We start from the raw sequence: 19,131 nt of genomic DNA, 5'->3' as shown, positions 1-19,131 counted from the left end.
CCTGCAACATCAACCACATACTCAGCTTTCATGCTGATTTATAAGTTGGTGTAGTGGGTTTCTGTGGCTGGGTTTTGGTAGCGGGGGGGCTACAGGTGTGGTTTCTCTTAGAAGCTGCCAGAAACTTCCCCTATCCCATGGAGCCAATGCCAACTGGTTCCAGGACGGACTTCCTGCTACTGGCCAAGGCCAAGCCAATCAGGAGCAATAGTAACGCCTCTGACATAACATATTTAAGAACATAAGGTTGTGGTGCAGAAAGAATTCCAGCCAGGGAAGAACAGAGTGAGAACATGGGAACAACAAAGTAGACACCAAGGTCAATGCAGAAGGAGGGGGAGGAGGTGCTCCAGGCGCCGGAGCTGAGGCCCCTGCAGACCATGGTGAAGACCATGGTGAAGCAGCTGTCCCCCTACAGCCCGTGGAGAACCATTGGGGTGCAGAGATCCACCTGCAGCCCATGGAGGCTCCCATGCTGGAGCAGGTGGATGCAGGAAGGAGGCTGTGACCCTGTGGGAGGCCCAAGATGGAGCAGGGTCCTGCTGGAGACCTGCAGCCCATGGAGAGGCAAGCCCACACTGGGTAGTGGTAGGACTCGTGGCCCCTGTGGGGACCCACACCAGTACAGCTCATCTGTGAAGGACTGCACCCCATGGAGGAGTGACCCATGGGACAGCAGTTTGGGAAGAACTGCTGCCCGAGGGATGGACTCACACTGGAGAGGTCCATCAAGGACTGTCTCCTGTGGGAGGGACCCCATGGGAGCAGGTGAAGGACTCCTCTCCCTGAGCAGCAGCAGAAATAACAACTGACTGTAACCCCCCTTCCCTGTCCCCCTGCACTGCTGAGGGGGAAGAGGGAGAACATGGAAGGAAGGAGGGGTGGAGGGAAGGTGTTTTTTAAGACTGTTTTATTTCTCAGTCTTTGGGTCTTATCCTGATAGCAATAAATTTAAGTACTATCCCCACTCTGAGTCTATTTTGCCCATGAAGGTAATCAGTAAGAGACCTCTCCCAGCTCTTATCTCTACTCATGAATCCTTAGCTGGTTTTTTTTCTCTCTCCTCTGTCCAGTTGCAGAGGGAGAGTGAGAGAGCAGTTTTAGTGGGTACCTGGCATCTGGCCAGGGTCAACCCACTATAGTTGGTAATGTCAGACTTTTCTTGCTACATTTCAGCCTGAGCCTGCAATTGAAGTCTTATGATTTACCTCCTGCTTTGAGGACTGCTCACCTCTGAGAGTTGCACATGGAGAAACATGCATCAAGGTGTTGGCTTTTCCCCTCCTCCTGCCCCAGTGTCAAAGTGAAATCAATGGGACATTTGACTTAAGTGGATTTAAGGTGTCATCTCGATATTTAGAATTCTGGTCCTGCAATCCTGTATGCTGGAGTGTTTCCACATGTCCCTATTGTCTACCGCTGGAAGTCACTGTGGTTTTACAGGTGTAGCATATCATTTGCTCCTGTTCTGTGCAGCATCAAAGCATATGTGTACAATAAGTACCCCAAAAGGCGTTTTTTAAACAATCATCCCCATTCTTACTTATTTTCTAATATTTTTTTGTTTTTTTCCTTTTTAATAAAATAATCTTGCATTTTATTAAAAAATTAAAGTATGGAAATAGTAATTATTTGGCTGTCATTTTAAGAACCTCATTTGAGGTAATAGAGGTTTTAATAACTAGCTTTGCTAGCTGATATATTTTTTTAGTCTGTAATTACTTTCTCCTTTGATTTTGTAACTCATTTTTGCAAATTATTTTATGCAGTGTAGCATTGCTGCATATTTAATATAGCATTTCATGCATGGAACTTTCTGTAAATTATAATTCTTACCTCAATTAGCCTGTGCTCACGGACAGTAAAACAGCACTTGAGCAGTAGTTCAGTTAGTAGAAGGAACATAGTCTCTTGTGGAAGGTTCCATGATACCAAGAAGTTTTTAAGAGACATTTGGCTACGGAGAAGGGGGAAGACGTTGTTTTCAAGGTGCAGTAGAGCTCAGAAGGCAGTAGTAGAAGAGATGTCAAGCTAAGTGTAAATGAAAGAGATAAAAAGAGTAAAGTGAGGACTGAACAGAATAGAGGAAGAAATAAAAAGATTAAAGAGATTAGCAATAAATGATAGAAATCAATCATGAAACTGAAGAGAGGGATAAGCAAGGGAATGGGTGCAGAAAAAAACACATTTATGTAGAGGGAAAGAGGTGTCAAAAGAAGGGAGAAACAGAATGGTGGGAAAATGAATGAGTTTTGGGGGCTTTGAATCCATCACTACCAGTGGTTACAATAGGTTCTGTAGGTGTTTTGCATGTTGGGATAAGACACCAACGTAATACTTTGATTATTTACAATTCAATATAGCTAAAAGGAAGGGAAAATAGAAAATGCTGTTGAACTGTAGCCACAGGTTCCCCTGCTCCCCATTGTTTCTTTATGCCATATTTAGCACATCCATATATTTTGATCAATTGTAGAGCGACAGAAGTGTCCTAGTTCTGGTCAGGACAGGGTTACTTTTTGCAGTAGCGGGGAGGGGGCATGGCTAGGACCCAGAGATTATTCTATTCATTGCCTGGAGCAAAGGGAAGGGAGTCTTGTCTGAGGTTTCTTCCAGTTGAGTAAGCATAGTGGAGGGAGTGGTGGGGTGGCGTCAGTTCCGAGACAGACAGAGTGGTTGGGTAGCACCAGTTCTGAGCCAGAGGGAGTGGTCAGAGTGAGCATTTTGCATGTGAATCACTCGGTTTTGTACAGTTTTGTTATTAATATTATTGCTGTTGCTGTTACTGTTCCTTTTCTTATTTCATTGGTGTTTCCAATAAATTGTTCTTATCTCAACCTGTGATCTTTACCTTTTGTGCCTCCAATTCTCGACTCCGTTCCCCCCTGAAGAGGAGGAAGGCGAGGAAGGAGAGGGGGAGGGGGAGTAAGCAAGTGGCAGCGTGGTTTGGAGAGTCTAAGTGGGAGCACTAAATTGGGGAGCACAATTCCTAAACCACAACAACCTTATTTGGCACACAATGTTGGGCACAAAGGGTTGAGATAACAGATCTGACCAGAGCGGATTGGAAACAAATTTTATCTAAACATTTGTTGTATTAGCTACAAGAGCTACTAGTCACAAGGTTGTTTGGTCTGTTCATGTAGGTGTGGTACCTAATCCCGTATATATTCCCATATGTGCTCCTCATGGGAATCTTGTTCAGAGCAGGGAGAGGGATCAGGATTGCTTTGTTGCTACACTGTGTGATATCAGTTTATGACATGATAAGATCAAGGGCAATGAGAGTATAGGGGTTTCGACTTTGGATGGATTTTAAACACTTACTGAAAACCATTTTTCCCCCTCCTCCCCCCTCTGCTCTTCTTTGAGTTGAGGGAAAAAAAACAGTCATAGAATTTCTGAGTAGAGATAAGAACTTGTAGCATTTTGGGTTTCAGGAGGAATGCCAGAAGACCATTCTGGGAAACCAAGTCTCCAGGACTCTGGTGCACTTGCGCAGTTAAGTACCTTATCAGGATTGGTTGTTAAGGTCACATGTGTGATGTGTCACTCTTTGAACCCCCTATATAAATCCTTGTCTCATTTTAATAAACAGATTCAGTTACTAGTTAACCTGGTGTCTGGGTCTGTGCCTTGACTTATGATATATTATATTAATATTTCCAAGAACTGGGAGATTTGCTTACTAATTTCCATGGGGAAACAGATTCATAGTGAATAGAACTTAAATTTATTGCTAACAAACTGTAACAGGGTGAGTTCGAAGGATGCCAAGATTGAAAACCAAGACACTGATGAAAGCTCAACAATAAACCAAATATTTATTACAAAAGTGGCTAAGTAAATGGGAACCCGAGAGACAGGAAAGGAGAGGAGTGAACTAAGCCCTCAGTGAAACCCCCACTCACCCAGGTGTATTTTATGAGATTGTCTTACTGACCCCAGAATGACTAGAATTCCCCATAGCAGAGGTTGCATCCTTGGAGTGTCAGCAGGCTCACAAGATAGCGGGCATCCCCCCAAAAGACAATATTGTCCTTCATGTGAAGCTTGAGAGCACCAAGAACGAGCCACCTGCATATCACAGTTTGTGGGGGTCAGGGAAAGCCCAGACCAGCGGGTTCTTTCAACTGAGTTGTAGTTTTCCCTGCCAAGCCTGGCAGGGGGGCAACCTGTGTGGAATATTTGCAGGAAAATGGACACTTGGTAAACAACCCATATTACCATCTGTGAAAGAAACCTCAGGCTTCCCATGGGAAGAAAACTTGGTTTATAGTTGACAACTGTGGACTTAGGTTAGCTTCCCATGAGAATGGAATTAGTTTATAATCAACTTGAACAGACTTCCCATGAGAATGGAATAGGTTTATGATCAACAGCTATTTCATGTTATGAGAAGTTACGGTGGGAGCTGGAATCCAGGTGCAAAATATCGACCCTAGACCTTATCCAATGAGCATAAGACACGAACTCGTGGACAGGCTGAGTTATCCAATCCCCAGACTTTAATCCTGCACCCACAAGGGTAGGAAGATGTATAAAAATGTGCACTGTGTGTTTAATAAAGGATACATTGCTTAATCATATTGGTTGTTTGTGATGTATTCGTGCTCCTGCCGTTGTTAGGTGGCGCCCGAACAGGGACCTCCTACTTAACCGTTTTTCTCCATGGACCCTGTCGGTGGGACCTGGACGGAGGAATGTTTCAGCAAACCGCATCCTCGGAGGACTCAAAGGGAGAACTTGGGAGGAGGACAGGATCGGCAGCTGCTGTTTGCCTCCGAAAACCCGGATGGAAGATCAACAGCGGGGAACGGGGTGCGGGAAAGCCAATCGATAGCAGGGCTGCCCCGACCCTGGAAAAATGAGCTCATATTGACAAGGATACCCCATACAGGTGAGCGGTTGGGTAAGAATGAGGGTCTCTCTGAGCAAGGAGGAAGAGGCAGTTATTAAACTCCTACAGCATATACTCTCCAAGAGAGGGGTAACATATGAAATGGCTGCTCTCAAAGGGCTATTAAGCTGGGCTCGGGAGCAGGGGTATCTTCCCACGGTAAATTCTGCGTTTGAGATCCCAGAATGGGAAGACATAGGTAAGGAATTGTGGGAAGAATTTACAAAAGGTTCTAAAGAACTTACTCACTATGGACCATTGTGGAGGGTGCTGGTAGAAACTTTAAAATCCATGAAAACTGAGCGCCAAGTTACTGCTTCAGCCTTTGCTGCATTAGTAGGCGGTGAAACTGAAAATAAGAAGGGCGGGACAGGATTGGTTTCGCAGTTCCTCTTTGCTATCCCTCCAATCCCACTGCCAGCTAGCGTTAAAGTGGCGGTTCCTTTGAAATCGTCAGCCAGTGCTTCTGGGAGGATGAGTGTTACCAACACTCTGGTCCCACGGGAGGCAGTGTCCGCTCCTAAACCATCCGCTGAAGATGCGGAGGGGAAGGGTGTTACTGTTACATCGGTCCAGTGAAAACAACTCAAGCCAGCAAAGGTTCTCCCCCTGCAAGACCGCTCTCCACTGCGGAGATCGGCTCTGCGTCAGCGGAACAAAAAGGAGGAGAGAGGAACTCGCGATTCAGCGTGTAGAACAGCATTGTCATCACGTTCGCCGTCACCCCATGTCCCTCCGTCTCCAAGTTCGGACTCTGACTCTGACAACGGGCCAGAAGCTACGAAGGATGAGATGCAGATGAGGGAGGTGCTACGGTGCCTGAAGGAGGTGGAAGTCTTGGTGGTTCCTCTTGTTGCACAGAGGAACTGGAAACGGGACCACCCTCCCAATCCCACTCTGTCACTGCCAGCCTCCCTGTCCGTGCACCAACACAGACACTGACTCCTCTCAACACATTCCTGCCACTTCCCCCTCCTCCATGGTTCACACGGGAGGAGCAGGGGGGAGATGGGAGTGGGCTGCAGGGAGGAGGGAGCGTGAACGGGCTGCCACTTACAAGCGTTGGCTCTTTACCAACGGGTGGGGGCTTGCTACTGCTTACGGGCGGTGGGGGCTCTCTGTCTGTGGTTGACGGGGGCTCGTTGCTGATTGCGGGCAGGGGTTCTCCGCCTGCAGGGGGGAATTTACTGTCTGCGGGCAGGAACGGATCGCTGGCGGGAGAGGATGGGCTGTTGGTGAATGCAGGGGCACTCCTGCCGAGTGGGACAGAGCTGTCACCAAGCAACAATTCAGGCATGAGCGGGTTGCTGGTGGGCGAGAAAGCAAACAGCGATTGTCCGGTTCAGAGATGGAAAGGAATTCTGCAGGATGCACTGGTGAACATTGTCTCTGATTCCTTATACGTGGTAGGAACGGTAATGAGAATTGAGGGGGCAACGATCAAAACGGTTAAAAATGACAGGTTACATTCCTTGTTGTTACAACTTTTACATTTGGTCAATCAAAGAACTCAACCCTATTTCATAACACACATTCTCAGTCATCAGAAGTGTGGTGGGTTAGTTATTGGTAATAATAGAGCAGACCAATTGGTGGCTCCAGTTAGGGCTGGACCCCCAGCTAACCTGTTTCAGCAAGCAGTTTTGTCACATGAGTTTTTGCATCAGTCAGCAAAGATGTTAGTCAGGCAGTTTGGACTAACTTTTACAGATGCTCAGAATATTGTTCAATCATGCCCTGCTTGTCAGAGGGATGGCCTAGGCATTGGGCTTGGAGTTAACCCTCTGGGGTTACAGGTCCTACAACTGTGGCAAATGGATGTTACACATGTAGCAGAATTTGGGAGACTGAAATTTGTTCATGTTAGCATCGACACCTTTTCACATGCCATATGGGCAACTGCTCAAACAGGTGAAGCAAGCAAACATGTCATCAAGCATATGCAAGCCTGTATTGCTGATCAGAGCTGATCTGCTTTATTTTACAAAATGGAAGGTTTTTATAGGGCAGATATGGAAGGTTCTGGAATAGGGGAAAGGTATGCAAAACTTGGATAAGGTATTGGACAATTAGCAGGGATTGACAGAGAAAAAGGGGGGATACATAACTTTTCAGATAACTTTTAAGTATACAGTTGGAATGGGCAGCTGCCCTCATGGTGCTCTGCCCAATCAGAAACTGTCTGCTTTCTCCTATGGGAGGAAACTTACAACCTAACTGAATAAGAACATGAACATAAAATGGAGGTCTCAGTCTATCTGTCTGATGCTGTCTGGTCCATGCTGTCAGACGCTGACTCCTTCCACTGGTTAAACTCCTCTTCCTCCTCTAGCCCATCTCCAACACCTGCATTTTTATCCAATTAGCCCGTGACATCTACCTGGGCCAGTGTGGCCAGCACTGCCCAGCTAGAGACCTTCAGTCCCTCCCCCCATTATATAAGTGTACCCCTTCAGCGCATGCGTGAGAACTTTGGAATTCCCCTATCGCACTCAAGGGGTCTTATCTATTTGGGTCTCGGGGCTTTACTTCTTCCTCTCCTCTTCAGTTTCTCCTTCAAATGTCCTCTACAGATAAAGAGCCAATCACAGAACACCAATTAAAACAGTTTATACTAGAAACTCTCTCTCCAAGGATGAATCTCCAGTTTATCAGTGAACTTGGTAGGCAAAGAACAAAACTTTCAAAAGTGGTTGGGCCAAATACCGATTAAAAAAAAAAAATCAACATTCCCTGATACACAAACCTAAAGATAAATTTATTGTTAACTGAATAAGAACTAAAGAATAAAAGAATAAAACAGTCTTAAAACACAACACCTTCTCTCCACTCTCCCCTTTCCTCTGTGTTCTCAGTCCTTCTCCTAGCAGTGCAGGGAGACAGGAAAGGGGGGAAAAGTCACAGTCAGTGGCTGCCTCTGTTAAAATCCATCTCTTAGATAGGAACTCTTCTCAATTTACTGTCCTGGGGGGTCACTTTTCCATCAGGGGCAGAGGTCTCTCTCTGCATTCTGATGGTTTCCATGGGCTGCAAGGGGATGACTTGCTTCACCATGGTCATTCACCACAGTTACAGGGAGTAATGGCTTTGAGTTCTTCCCCTATTTCTTGTGGGATCCCTCCCTACAGGAGACAGTCTTTGATAGACCTCTCTGGCATGGGTCTATCCCTCGGGCCACAGTTCTTCCATAATCTGCTCTCCCTTGGGTCACGAATGAGCTGCATCAGCATGGATTCCCCACAGGGCCACAAGTCCTACCTGTTCCAGCATAGGTTTCTCTCTCCATGGACCACAGGTCTCCAGCAAGACTCTGTTTCATCTTAGACCTCCCATGGAGTCTCAGCTCCCTCGTGCATCCACTTATTCCAGTGTAGGCTCCTCCATGAGCTGCAGGGGGATCTCCTCACTCCAATAATCTTCCACAGGTGGCAGGGGTCGGTCTTGGCTTTCAGTCTTTTCCCTGCTGGAGGGGGAGAGGGAGGCCTCCTCGGGCCTCTTCCTCCCCCCTCCTGCTACGTTGACCTTGGAGTCTACATTGCTATCTCATGTTCTCCTCTGCTCTCCTCTGATCTGGAATTTCTTCTGTGACACAGGCTTCTCTTCCTGTATTCTTAAATATGTTATCACAGAAGCAAATATCATTGACTAGTAGTAGGAAGTCCATCCTGGAGCTGGCTATCATTGACTTTTTCATAGAACAGCAAAAGCTTCTAGTAGCTTCTAATTGAAATCATCTCTATGGCTCCCTATTACCAAAAATTCAGCCACTTGAACCCATGACAGAGGGTCATCTGGGATGTGCATTCAGTGTTGCTCTCCTGCCCTTACCTCGAGCACTACTGTAAGAAGTAAATGAAAAGGTTTTATTACAAGCAGGGTTTCCATGGTTGCCTCGTGATGAGGAGTTTTTGTGACCAGGGGTGTTCTGCAGTTGCCTGTGGCTGCAGTTCTGTTGCAGCCATGATCTGTTAATAGTTGTGATCCTGTTACTGTTGCTTACTGTTGCTGTATAGAGGAGAATCGGGAAACCTGTAAGACAATGAGACCAGCCAGGGTTCATTGCCAAGGGACCATGTGGTCGGGACAGGGAAACAATCAGTTCAGTTAAGACAACCAATGGACTGAAAAAGGGAAGTATGAGCTGACCCTGAGAGACCCAATTGAACTCAAGAAAAAGGTTTTATTGCTTTTTAATGAAGAAAAGGAGCAGAGCTGAGCACGGGAGGGACGACGGAATAGTTATGCAAATCGAAAGACCTTAAAAGAACTGCCCCCTCCCATCTCAGGTGTACTCTCAAGTCCTGGTATGAGGCAGACCTGACCGCACCCAGCATGCTGAAAATAAAGTTCTTTGTTTCACTTTATTTGGTTGTCTTCAAAATTTTAATAAGAGATATTTCTCACACTACCTTTGGGAATTCATTAATAATCATACCCAGCCTGTGGGGGGAAGGGGGAGGATGATTTTCCCCAGCATTTCACTCCCTTTTCCTCCTTCAGGCCTGGTACAACAGCTTTTGAGAATTCTGAATTCCCCTTGGATGTTAAGGAAAGCATGTTCTTGTTGCTAAGTCTGCCAGGTCTCCTCAATGTGGTCCACACCATGTTTAGAGTCAAGAAAGAGATTTCTATGGAGGTCATTCATTCAGAGATCTGCCCTGAAGGTGGATAGTCATGAGTGGCATGGAATGTGGGAGAGAATGGGCCACCACTTGTAACTCAGAACACTTGCATCAACGCTGCCTCCATACAATCCTAAACATTCACTGGACTGACTATGTGACTAATGCGTCTGTTCTTGAACAGGCAGCAGTTACGAGGATTGAGGTCATGTTGCTGAGAACACAGCTGTGTTGGGCAGGGCACGTCTCCAGGATGAAGGACTACCTCCTCTCTAAGATTGTGCTCTATGGCGAACTTGTCACTGGCTACCTCAAGAGAGGAGCCCTGAAGAGGAGATACAAGGACTCCCTGAAACAATCTCTCAGCCTTGGCCATATTGATCATCATCATTGGTTTACTCTGACCTCCAGTTGGGAGAGATGGAGATGCACTATTTATAATTCTGCTACTTCTTTTGAGAACACACATAGAATCATTCTTGAGGAGAAAAGACAACACAGAAAGAATTGTGTTTTACCGATACCGCCTACAGAGACTTTCCACTGTGCCTTTTGCAACCGGACTTGTCTATCTTCCATTGGCCTTTTTAGCCATCAGTGCGTTTGCAGCAAGCGTGGGTAGAGTCCTTGATGACCTTGAAAAGAAGACTAAACACGCTAATGGGATTTTAGAGGGATTGATATGAAATGGGATAATAGGGCTAGGTATCTGTAAAGTGTTACATTAAGGGTAAGGGATGTAATACAGTTACATTAAAATCTACATTTACTGCACAACTACTTCTAAAATCTACAAAAGTTAAAAACATCGAAAAGCTCTGAGGCATCAGTAAATATATGTATATATATGTAACAAACAAAACACACAACAATTCTGTAACCACAACTTTTGCTGAAAACAATGAAGTACTTTATGCCTTTCAGCGCAGTTATAACCACACCCAGCAGGGGGCACTGGTACGCAGTGGGAGGCAGGGGCTGCAGTGGCTCGCTCACTGTCACCAGGGGATGCTGTTGGGCTGCAGTGACTCCTTTTCAACCAGCAAGGGGCGCTGTTGTGCCTCGGGAGAAAAGACGTCTGCAGTTACTCACTAGCGGCTGGCAGGGGATGCTGTCAGGCTCTAGCGTCCGCCGTGTCTGTGGGGACCTGCGCACGGAAGGCAGCTGGGTCAGTCTGATACACCTCTCAGAGGGTGCAGGCCACCGCCGGCATGGGAGGGGAAAAGGGGGAAGGGCGGTTTTTCCCCTCAATGGTTCCAGTGGACTCACTTTTTGAGGACTGACTCCAGTTGGAATCCTTTCTGTTGATAGATGCAAAGACCTGATGACACAGGAAGGGGGGAGGGGGAAGAAAAGGTGCAGGCAGAGATCCCCACACCCTCCTGAGCTAGGCAAGCAATCCAAAAACCAGATCGAACCGCTCCAGCGCACCCCATGTGGCTCTCCCCCCCCCAAAAAAAAAAAACCAAAACGGTAAAAAACCCAGGAAACCTGAGCATCTCCCAGCCAAAACCTGCCCTTTCCTCCCCACCCCCTTTTCCCTCTGGCAAGGTTACACAGGAAAATCTATTTTCCCCCACTGCCTCGGGCAGAGGAAAACAAGAGTCCCACTTTTTGCTGAGAAAAGTCATTAGCTTTTCAATGGGGAGCAATTAGACTCCAAGCTAGAAAACAAGGAAGCCTGACTTTCATCTTATCCTACCAGACTGTTGGTGTGGTAAATTCACACACACACACACACAAAAAGTATGAAACTATAAAAGGTTATTACCTAGATGCTACTTTAATTCTTGTGTGAAAATGTGCTAAATGAGCATTTTAAAAGTATCATCCCCTTCCTGTTTGCTATTATACTGACACTTGATATGAAAGTTTTTCATTTCAACTTGAGGAACACATGTGAAAGTGTTGTCATTACAGCAGTCTGAGATTAAAAGAGCCTGGCCATCTACAATCAAATAAATATAGAACTAAAATTGGTTCATTTTTGTATTCAGGTGTAACAAAGACTATTAATGCTCATGGCAGATGCTTGATTTTTTATTTGAATAATTGACATAATTTAAATAAAATTCAATTTACTACACAAGTCTGGTAATATTTGTTTTAAAGTAAATGTTTCCAAAATGCCTGTAAAAACGTTTGATTGCAAAAGATTAACTGAGGTTGGGAATCAGTACTAGATCCCCTTCACACCTGGTCTGCTGACATAGCTGATGTTTCAGAAGCTGTCCTCCAACCGCCAGCTGTAAGAAATAAATAAGGTAATTTTATTACAAGCAGGAGTTTCCATAAGTTGCCTTATATCGAGATGTCTGGAAGTTGTTTTGTTTGGGGAGTTGGAGAGTCATTTGGTGGTCGGGGACTGGTGAGCTGCTTACAGTTACTGCAGTTACTTATTGCTGCTTGCAGTTGTTTGTTGCTGCTTACAGATCTGCTTACAGTTACTTGTTGCTGCTTACAGTTACCTACAATTACAGTGTGAAGGTGGGCCAGAAAGCATGTAAGGCAGGGAGACCACTCTGGGCTCACTGCCAAGGAACCAGGCGACCAGGACTGGGAAACAATATTATAGGTCAGGAAAGACGACCAATGGACTGATGAAGGAGAGTGCAAGCCAGTCCTAAGAGACCCAATCGAATTCAAGAGGGCTATATCACCTTTTAAGGAAGAAAAGGAGTGGGGTTGGCAATGGGAGGAGCGAAGGAGTGGTTATGTAAATCAAGAAACCTTAAAAGGACTCTTCCCTCCCATTCCCAGTGTGCTCAGACTTGGTCACCAGGCCAGTGCACCCAGCACACTGAAATTAAAAGTTCTTTGTTTCACTTTATTTGTCTGTCTTTGAAAGTTTAATTAGAGATATTTCTCACACAGCCACATGTAGCTGACCTGAACAGCCTGTGGCAGCAGCAATTTGGCCCTTGCAACACATTTTGCTGCACTCCTGTCAGAAGTCTGCAGTCTCCCTAGTCACACACTGTGCAGAAAAGCTGATGACAAAGGATCTGGGGTTGGTGACCTGCACTGCCCAGGAGTGTTCCAGCTGCTGCAGGAGGCATAGGGCTAACTGAAGAAAGCCTTGGGGCATGCTCTCACTGCCTGACTGTAGGATCCCAAAAACGAAGTCACTCCCGAAACAAGTCAACAACCACAGCAGCACCTCTCATCCCACCAGGTCTCCAGCCTTATGCAGGCAGAATGGGAGCCCTCGGCTGCCACGTGGGTGATTGATGGCTCTTCATTGTCAGACTCCTTACCAAGCTGCTGCTGTCCAGAACCATCAGGAGGCAGCTCAGGCAGCTCAAAGCACAGCCACCAGTTTTGGCTCTGCTTCTACACTTCTCACAAGCCTTTCCACCAAGGCACCCAGACCTCAGTATCCGGCAGCAGCTAACACAAAAAGGCCAAACAATGTCTGATAAAGTTAAAGCAGTGCCAGGTACATAAATCAGGTACATAAATCAATCTGATCCAAGAACCTAAGGAAAAGCCCTAAGGCCTCAAGTGTTACTGGAGATGCAGTCATCATCTCACCAGCTAGCAGCAGAGCAGAGCCCAGCCATGCACCAGTTATCAGCAGGACCTCCCCACATCCAGGCTGAGTTTTGTTCATAACTTGACAGGAGAGAACACCAGTACTAGAGTAACTAAGCGATGCACAGTGCCCAAAATAACATTCAAGTCTCATCACTTTGTGTTATTTGTTACATGTTTCTTCAGAACTGCCTCTCCCCTAAGCCACCAGGTTAATCCCCTCCAAGCTGTTCTATCATTTCCCCTCTTCAACTGAACAGGGCAGGAGAAAATACAACAAAAGGTTCATGGGCAGAGATAAGGACAGTGTGATCACTCAGCAATTACCATCACAGGCAAAACAGACTTGAGTAAATTATTTAATTTATTGCCAATCAAAGCAGAGTAGACTAGTGAGAAATAAAAACAACCCTTAAAACACTCCACGCTTCTTCCCAGGCTCAACTTCATTTTCAAATTCTCTACCTCTTCCCCTCTGATCAGCATGGGGGGGGATGGGGGTTGTGGTCAGTTCATCACATGTCATCTCTGCTGCTCCTTCCTCCTCACTCTTCCCCTGCTCTAGCATGGGGTCCCACTCATGGGAGACAGTCCTATACAAACTTCTCCAGTATGAGTCCTTTCCATGGGGAGTAGTCCTTTAGGAACAGACTGCTCTGGCATGGGTCCCCCATGGGGTCAAAGTCCTGCCAGAAGACCTGCTCCAGTTTGGACTCCTCTCCACAGGGCCACAGGTCCTGCCAGGAGCAAGCTCCAGCATGGGCTTCCAACAGGGTCACAGCTTCCTTTGGGCATCCACCTGCTCTGGCATGGGGTCTTCCACAAGCTGCAGGGTGGATATCTCCTTCACTGTGGCTGCAGAGGGACAACCTGCTTCACCATGGTCTTCACAGGCTGCAGGGGAATCTCTACTCCAGCCCCTAGTGGACCTCCTCCCCCTCCTTCTTTACTGACCTTGGTGTCTGCAGAGGTGTTTCTCACATATTCTAAACTCTTTTTTGTCTGCTTGTCTTGGTTTTATTGACAGTGTCCCAGGAGGCGGGACCTCCGATGGAATAGAAAACCCTCCCCCTAAATTACAAAAAATTTTGAAATTATGAGGCATTTGAGCGGAGTATGAAAATGAATAACAATTTTACTAAAAACGGAGAACAAAACAGAATAAAACAATGACTAAACAATAACAGAGGAAATGTCACCCAAAACCACTCTCTCAACTCTGTGCTGCCAAGATGACAACGCAGTCCTGACATGGTCACGTGATCCCTATGTAGCCTGGGCAGAGTTGTGACAAAAAGCCCAGCAACAGCTCACCATGCACACAAAGGGGACTTCCCCAGCTGACGGTAGCAAAGAAGCTACAGCAGGTGAGCCGCAGCAGCGAAGCAAGTGCCCCCCACAGTGGCTGGCAGCGAAGCAGGTCCCCCACAGTGACTACAGTGGGCAGGCAGCAGTAGCCAAGCAGGTCCCTCTGTGGCAGCTGCAGTGGGCAGGCAGCAAACTCCTCCAAGCAACAGCTCAGGACAAAGAGACCAGGCTCCCCTTGTGGCAGCAGTTTTATTCTCCTAAGTTCTAGTGGGATTTGTCCCAGCAGGAACTCTCCTCCCTCCCTGTCCTCCCAGGGCAGAGTGTGTCCCCCTGTGCTTCTCCAAAAACCACATGATGGTATGGAGAAATTTAGCTAAACCATAACACTGCTGTTCCACAGCAGTTTTTTACCCTTTCTAAATATGTTATCACAGAAGTGCTACCACCATTCCCAATTGACTCAGCTTTGGACAGCAATGGAGCCAGTTGGCATTGGCTCTATGGGCTATGGCTCTACGGGGGAAGCTTCTGGCATCTTCTCACAGAAACCACGCCCATAGCCTCTCTTCTACCAAAACCTGGCCATGCAAACCCAATACAGATGTAAATCCAGAAACCTCACCGGCGAAGCAAGAGCAGCATCACCAGGGAAGACCCAGAGGGTTATGTCTCTTTGGAAGGAGATGACCAGCTTTTACAGGTATCACTTTCCATCTTCACCTCTCTGCTCTCACTTCTACTACAGTCTCCATAAGCACAGTAGTTACTGTAGTGGAGAGACTGAAAAAACTTAAAACACATTAACACAACTGAAGAGATGATTTTATTCAGAAGTTTGGTCTAAATAGTAATTTCTTCGCCGGCAAGACTTCTTGCCCCTTTAGGATTGTCTAGTACCAGACAGATTTGTTTGGATAATTGTGAGAAAAGTGAAACAAGCAAGACAACTGAATGCTCTCAGCAGTGACAGTAAAGCAGTTTGAGTTTTGTTTTCCACCTTTTCTGATTAATCAGGAACCCCATTTCCTCATTTCAAACTGTCACATTTCTCACCTAGGAAGGAAAGTTAGGCAACTGCTTTACCTGCACCTACAGGCCTCTGTGTGTTGAATGTCCTGCTTAGAACAAGTTTTAATTTCAACCCCAATAATAGAAGCTGGTTAAACTCAATACTATGGGATATGTGCAAAGCAGTGTCCTGGTCCTACTCATCATTCATCTCCACATCTCCTACATACTTACCAGGTACATATTTTCTCAGCATTATTTTAAGTAAAGGTAATTAATGTAGTTGAGAACCTCACAGACAATTCCAGGAGTTAACACTGGACCCAAATTACATGTTTTTGTCATATAAAGTTAAGTACATAATAGAGACGAATGTCATCTCCTTTGGGGCCCTGATGAGCTAAAAACCTCCGACTGGAAAACCTAAACTGAGGCAATGAGCAAAGTCATTTTCCCCTCTCTTAAGTTCTCAATGCTCCCAGCTCCACGCTGTAACACAAATTCCCTAGGCCTGGTTTTTGCACTACTACAGCCATCTGCCTGGAGACCTCTGGTTGTTCTGCCCAACACAGTGTTCATATGTGCCTACAGGAGCAGGCAGCACTTGGGCAGGCAGGATCCAGCAAGTTGATAATTTGCTGAAGCCAAAGAGCATGAAAGATGGGAATCATGACACTGGGACTTAAATTGAGGGGTTTATTAGTTGTTCTTCTGCAGAATCAAAATATTTAGCAAATTACTTTAAAGATTCCTCAAGACTGTTGATATTTTAAGTATTTAGAACTTTAACTATCAAAACCAACCCAAAACCTGATTTCTAGTACTAGATGCTATTATGTAATTTTATAGCAGTGTGAGAAATGGAACTAATGCAGTGAGTATATCTCTTTTAAAGAAAGTGCTTGAAAGAAACCTGCATCACACCGAGTATTATTTAAAACAAAAAGATAACTTATTTCCTAGCAGAGCATTGCCTTAAATATCCTACAACCTGGGGGGTTAAGAATACTGAGCTCCAACTCTCTGCCTTCACGTTCAAAAACCAACATAAGTTGCAAGTCCAGATAGAGTTCACAGCTTACCTGTTTCAAGGGAACTTAAACACCACTCAACATTGAACACTCATGCCTGGAAGAAGTGTTGGACGCATGGGTAAAAAAAAAAACCAAGATGAACAGGTTCTCTATGCATAGTGACAGTTTATGAATCAGTGTTTTACTAAGTTGCAGACTAATTTTCCCCCCAAAAAATAAAACTCCATTGCACTAAAGGTCAAATTTAACCAGGTTATCTGGACTATGACACAGTCAATAATTCAGTACAAGCAGATACCATGAAAGCAGTTTCAAAGAACCAAAGCATCCTAGTTTCAGAACCAACTTAATGTTCTTCTGTTCAACTCCAGTGACACAATGAATGGGAGAAACCACCTCATCTCTACCTATGTACAATTCCAGTAGAGGCTGGGCAGTCTAAGCTCTCTGTGGCCAAGCTGGAAAATAGAAACTTAGGAAAGGACACTTTAAAAATTTAATTTCAGAAAGAAAGTTGTCTCTCAGGGGAAAAAGAAATCCTAGAGGGATGCACATGGGCAGACTCGTGCAGATGCTCTCCCTCATATGCAAAAAGCCAGACTCCTTCCTGCTGAGATTAAGTCACCCTGGATGTGAAGGTGGCAGGGCTGGTCCTGCTCCGCTGTATGATGAGAATCCAGGAATGTGTTTTCAGCTGGCTCCTGCACGGGCCATTAGATCTTCCAAAGCGTTCTGTTGGTCATTGTTATGTAATAATAAGACCTCCTTAATGTCTTTTAGTTCAAAGCCCATTTCTTTAAATTGACTCATTAGTTGGAGAAGCTCTGTGATCTGAAAGACACAGACAGTCCATTATTTGCAAGTGAAAAGAGGATCAGTGCTCAGTGGAAGTTTAGCACAGAGCCAGTCTTCAGTGACTGGGCACCCCATAGGGTGGATTTCTACACCCCAAGTACAGTCTGTTCCAACTCTGGTTGGGGAAAGTCTGCTCACACCAGTCAGAAGAGCTCTGGGTTCAGTAGCCCACGGAGCCTCACCTTCAGTCCCATGTTTGCAGTCCTGCATTTCCCAAATCCTCTTCAGCAAGGGCACCAAAGCTATGTCTGTGGGGGTGTCTCTCCCAATAGGAAATTTATCAGCCTGCCCTAATGGACCCTGATTAATATCACCCTGCTCCCCCACATCTAGCAACTACTGTTGCATCTGAATTTCTTTAGTTACTTTGACTTTGGGAACAGCACAGTAGCCCTTGCTATCAAATGGTTCTTCAGATCTAGGGCAAACTTGTGGGATTAACACAAATCCTATTGGATACACTGTGTAAAATACTACCAACATAAACCACAAATCCTCCCTGAATTTTGTAAAAAATAAAGTAACAAGAAGTGAATGACTGATCAGACTTTTATGGACCCTCTGCCATTTACAGGACCTCCACTCCACTTTGGGGTAATGATGACAAAATTAAACCAACCCAAAACAGGTTGCAATGAATTATCAGGAGACTAACCATTTCCACTTTTGGGGTTAAGCCAGTAGCAAATCCATTTACTGAACTAGGTCACTTCTCCCATCTTCACATTGTTTTTCCTCTGTTTGCAAGCTCATCACCAAGTCCAAGAAAGGCATATATATGACATTAATAATGACTAACATTATCTACCTGGACTTGTGCAAAGCGTTTGACAGTCCCACATGACATCCTTGTCTCTAAACTGGAGAGACAAGGATCTGATGGGTGCACCACTCAGTGGATAAGGAATTGGCTGGATGGTCACACTCAAAGAGTTGCAGTCAAGGGCTCAGTGTCCAAGTGGAGACCAGTGACGGGTGGTGTTCCTCAGGGGTCAGTATTGGGACTGGTGCTGTTTAACATCTTTGTCAGTGACATGGACAGTGGGATTGAGTGCACCCTCAGCAGGTTTCCTGATGAGACCAAGCTATGTGCTGCAGCTGACACACTGGGGGGAAGGTATGCCATCCAGAGGGACCTTGACAGGTGGGCCTGTCCAAATCTCATAAAGTTCAACAGGGCCAAGTGCAAAGTCCTGCACCTGGGTCAGGGCAAACAACGGTATCGATACAGGCTGGGGGATGAACCTATCTAGAGCATCCCTGCCAAGAAGGACTTAGGGGTGCTGGTGGATAAGAGGCTGGCCATGAGCCAGCAATATGTGCTTTCAGCCCAGAAACCCATTTATATACCGGGCTGCATCAAAAGCAGTGTGGCCAACAGGTTGAGGGAGGTGATTCTGCCCCTCTACTCTACTCTCCTGAGACCCTACCTGGAGTACTGTGTCCAGCTCTGGGGTCCTCAGCACAGGAAGGACATGGACTCACTGGAGCGAGTCCAGAGGAGGGTCATGAAGATAATCAGAGGGCTGGAACCCCTCTCCTATGAAGATAGGCTGAGAAAGATGGGATTGTTCATCCTGGAGAAGAGAAGGCTCTGGGGAGACCTTGTAGCAGCCTTCCAGTACCTAAAGGGGGCCTACAAGAGAGCTGAAGAAGCACTTATTATGAGGGCATGTAGTGACAAGGGGGAATGGCTTTAAACTGAAAGAGGGTAGGTTTAGGTTAGATATTGGGAAGAAATTCTTCACTGTGAGGATGGTGAGGTACTGGAACAGCTTGCCCAGAGAAGTTGTGGTTGCCCCATCCCTGGAAGTGTTCAAGGCCAGCTTCCAGGTGTCCCTGCCCATGGCAAGGAGAGGGGGTTGGAACT

At 46.0% G+C, this 19,131-nt stretch overlaps 1 protein-coding gene across 1 annotated transcript in view; it reads right to left on the bottom strand.

Moving 5' to 3' along the window:
• Positions 1-3,844: 3,844 nt before the first annotated feature.
• Positions 3,845-19,131, bottom strand: part of LOC126648045 (ubiquitin-associated protein 1-like) — a gene marked incomplete at its 5' end in the record, with an annotated part of 31,419 nt that continues 16,132 nt past the window's right edge. Inside the window, one exon of the mRNA XM_050330709.1 lies at positions 3,845-17,237. Within this exon, the coding sequence (XP_050186666.1) occupies positions 17,097-17,237 (141 nt within the window). The remainder of the gene's footprint in view (positions 17,238-19,131) is intronic.

Source organism: Myiozetetes cayanensis, unplaced genomic scaffold (genome assembly GCF_022539395.1).
Source record: "Myiozetetes cayanensis isolate MyiCay16 unplaced genomic scaffold, myiCay2020 scf435, whole genome shotgun sequence".
Taxonomy (NCBI): domain Eukaryota; kingdom Metazoa; phylum Chordata; class Aves; order Passeriformes; family Tyrannidae; genus Myiozetetes; species Myiozetetes cayanensis.
The sequence above is the reverse complement of the archived record's forward strand: the minus strand, read 5'-3'. Positions and strand labels throughout refer to the sequence as shown.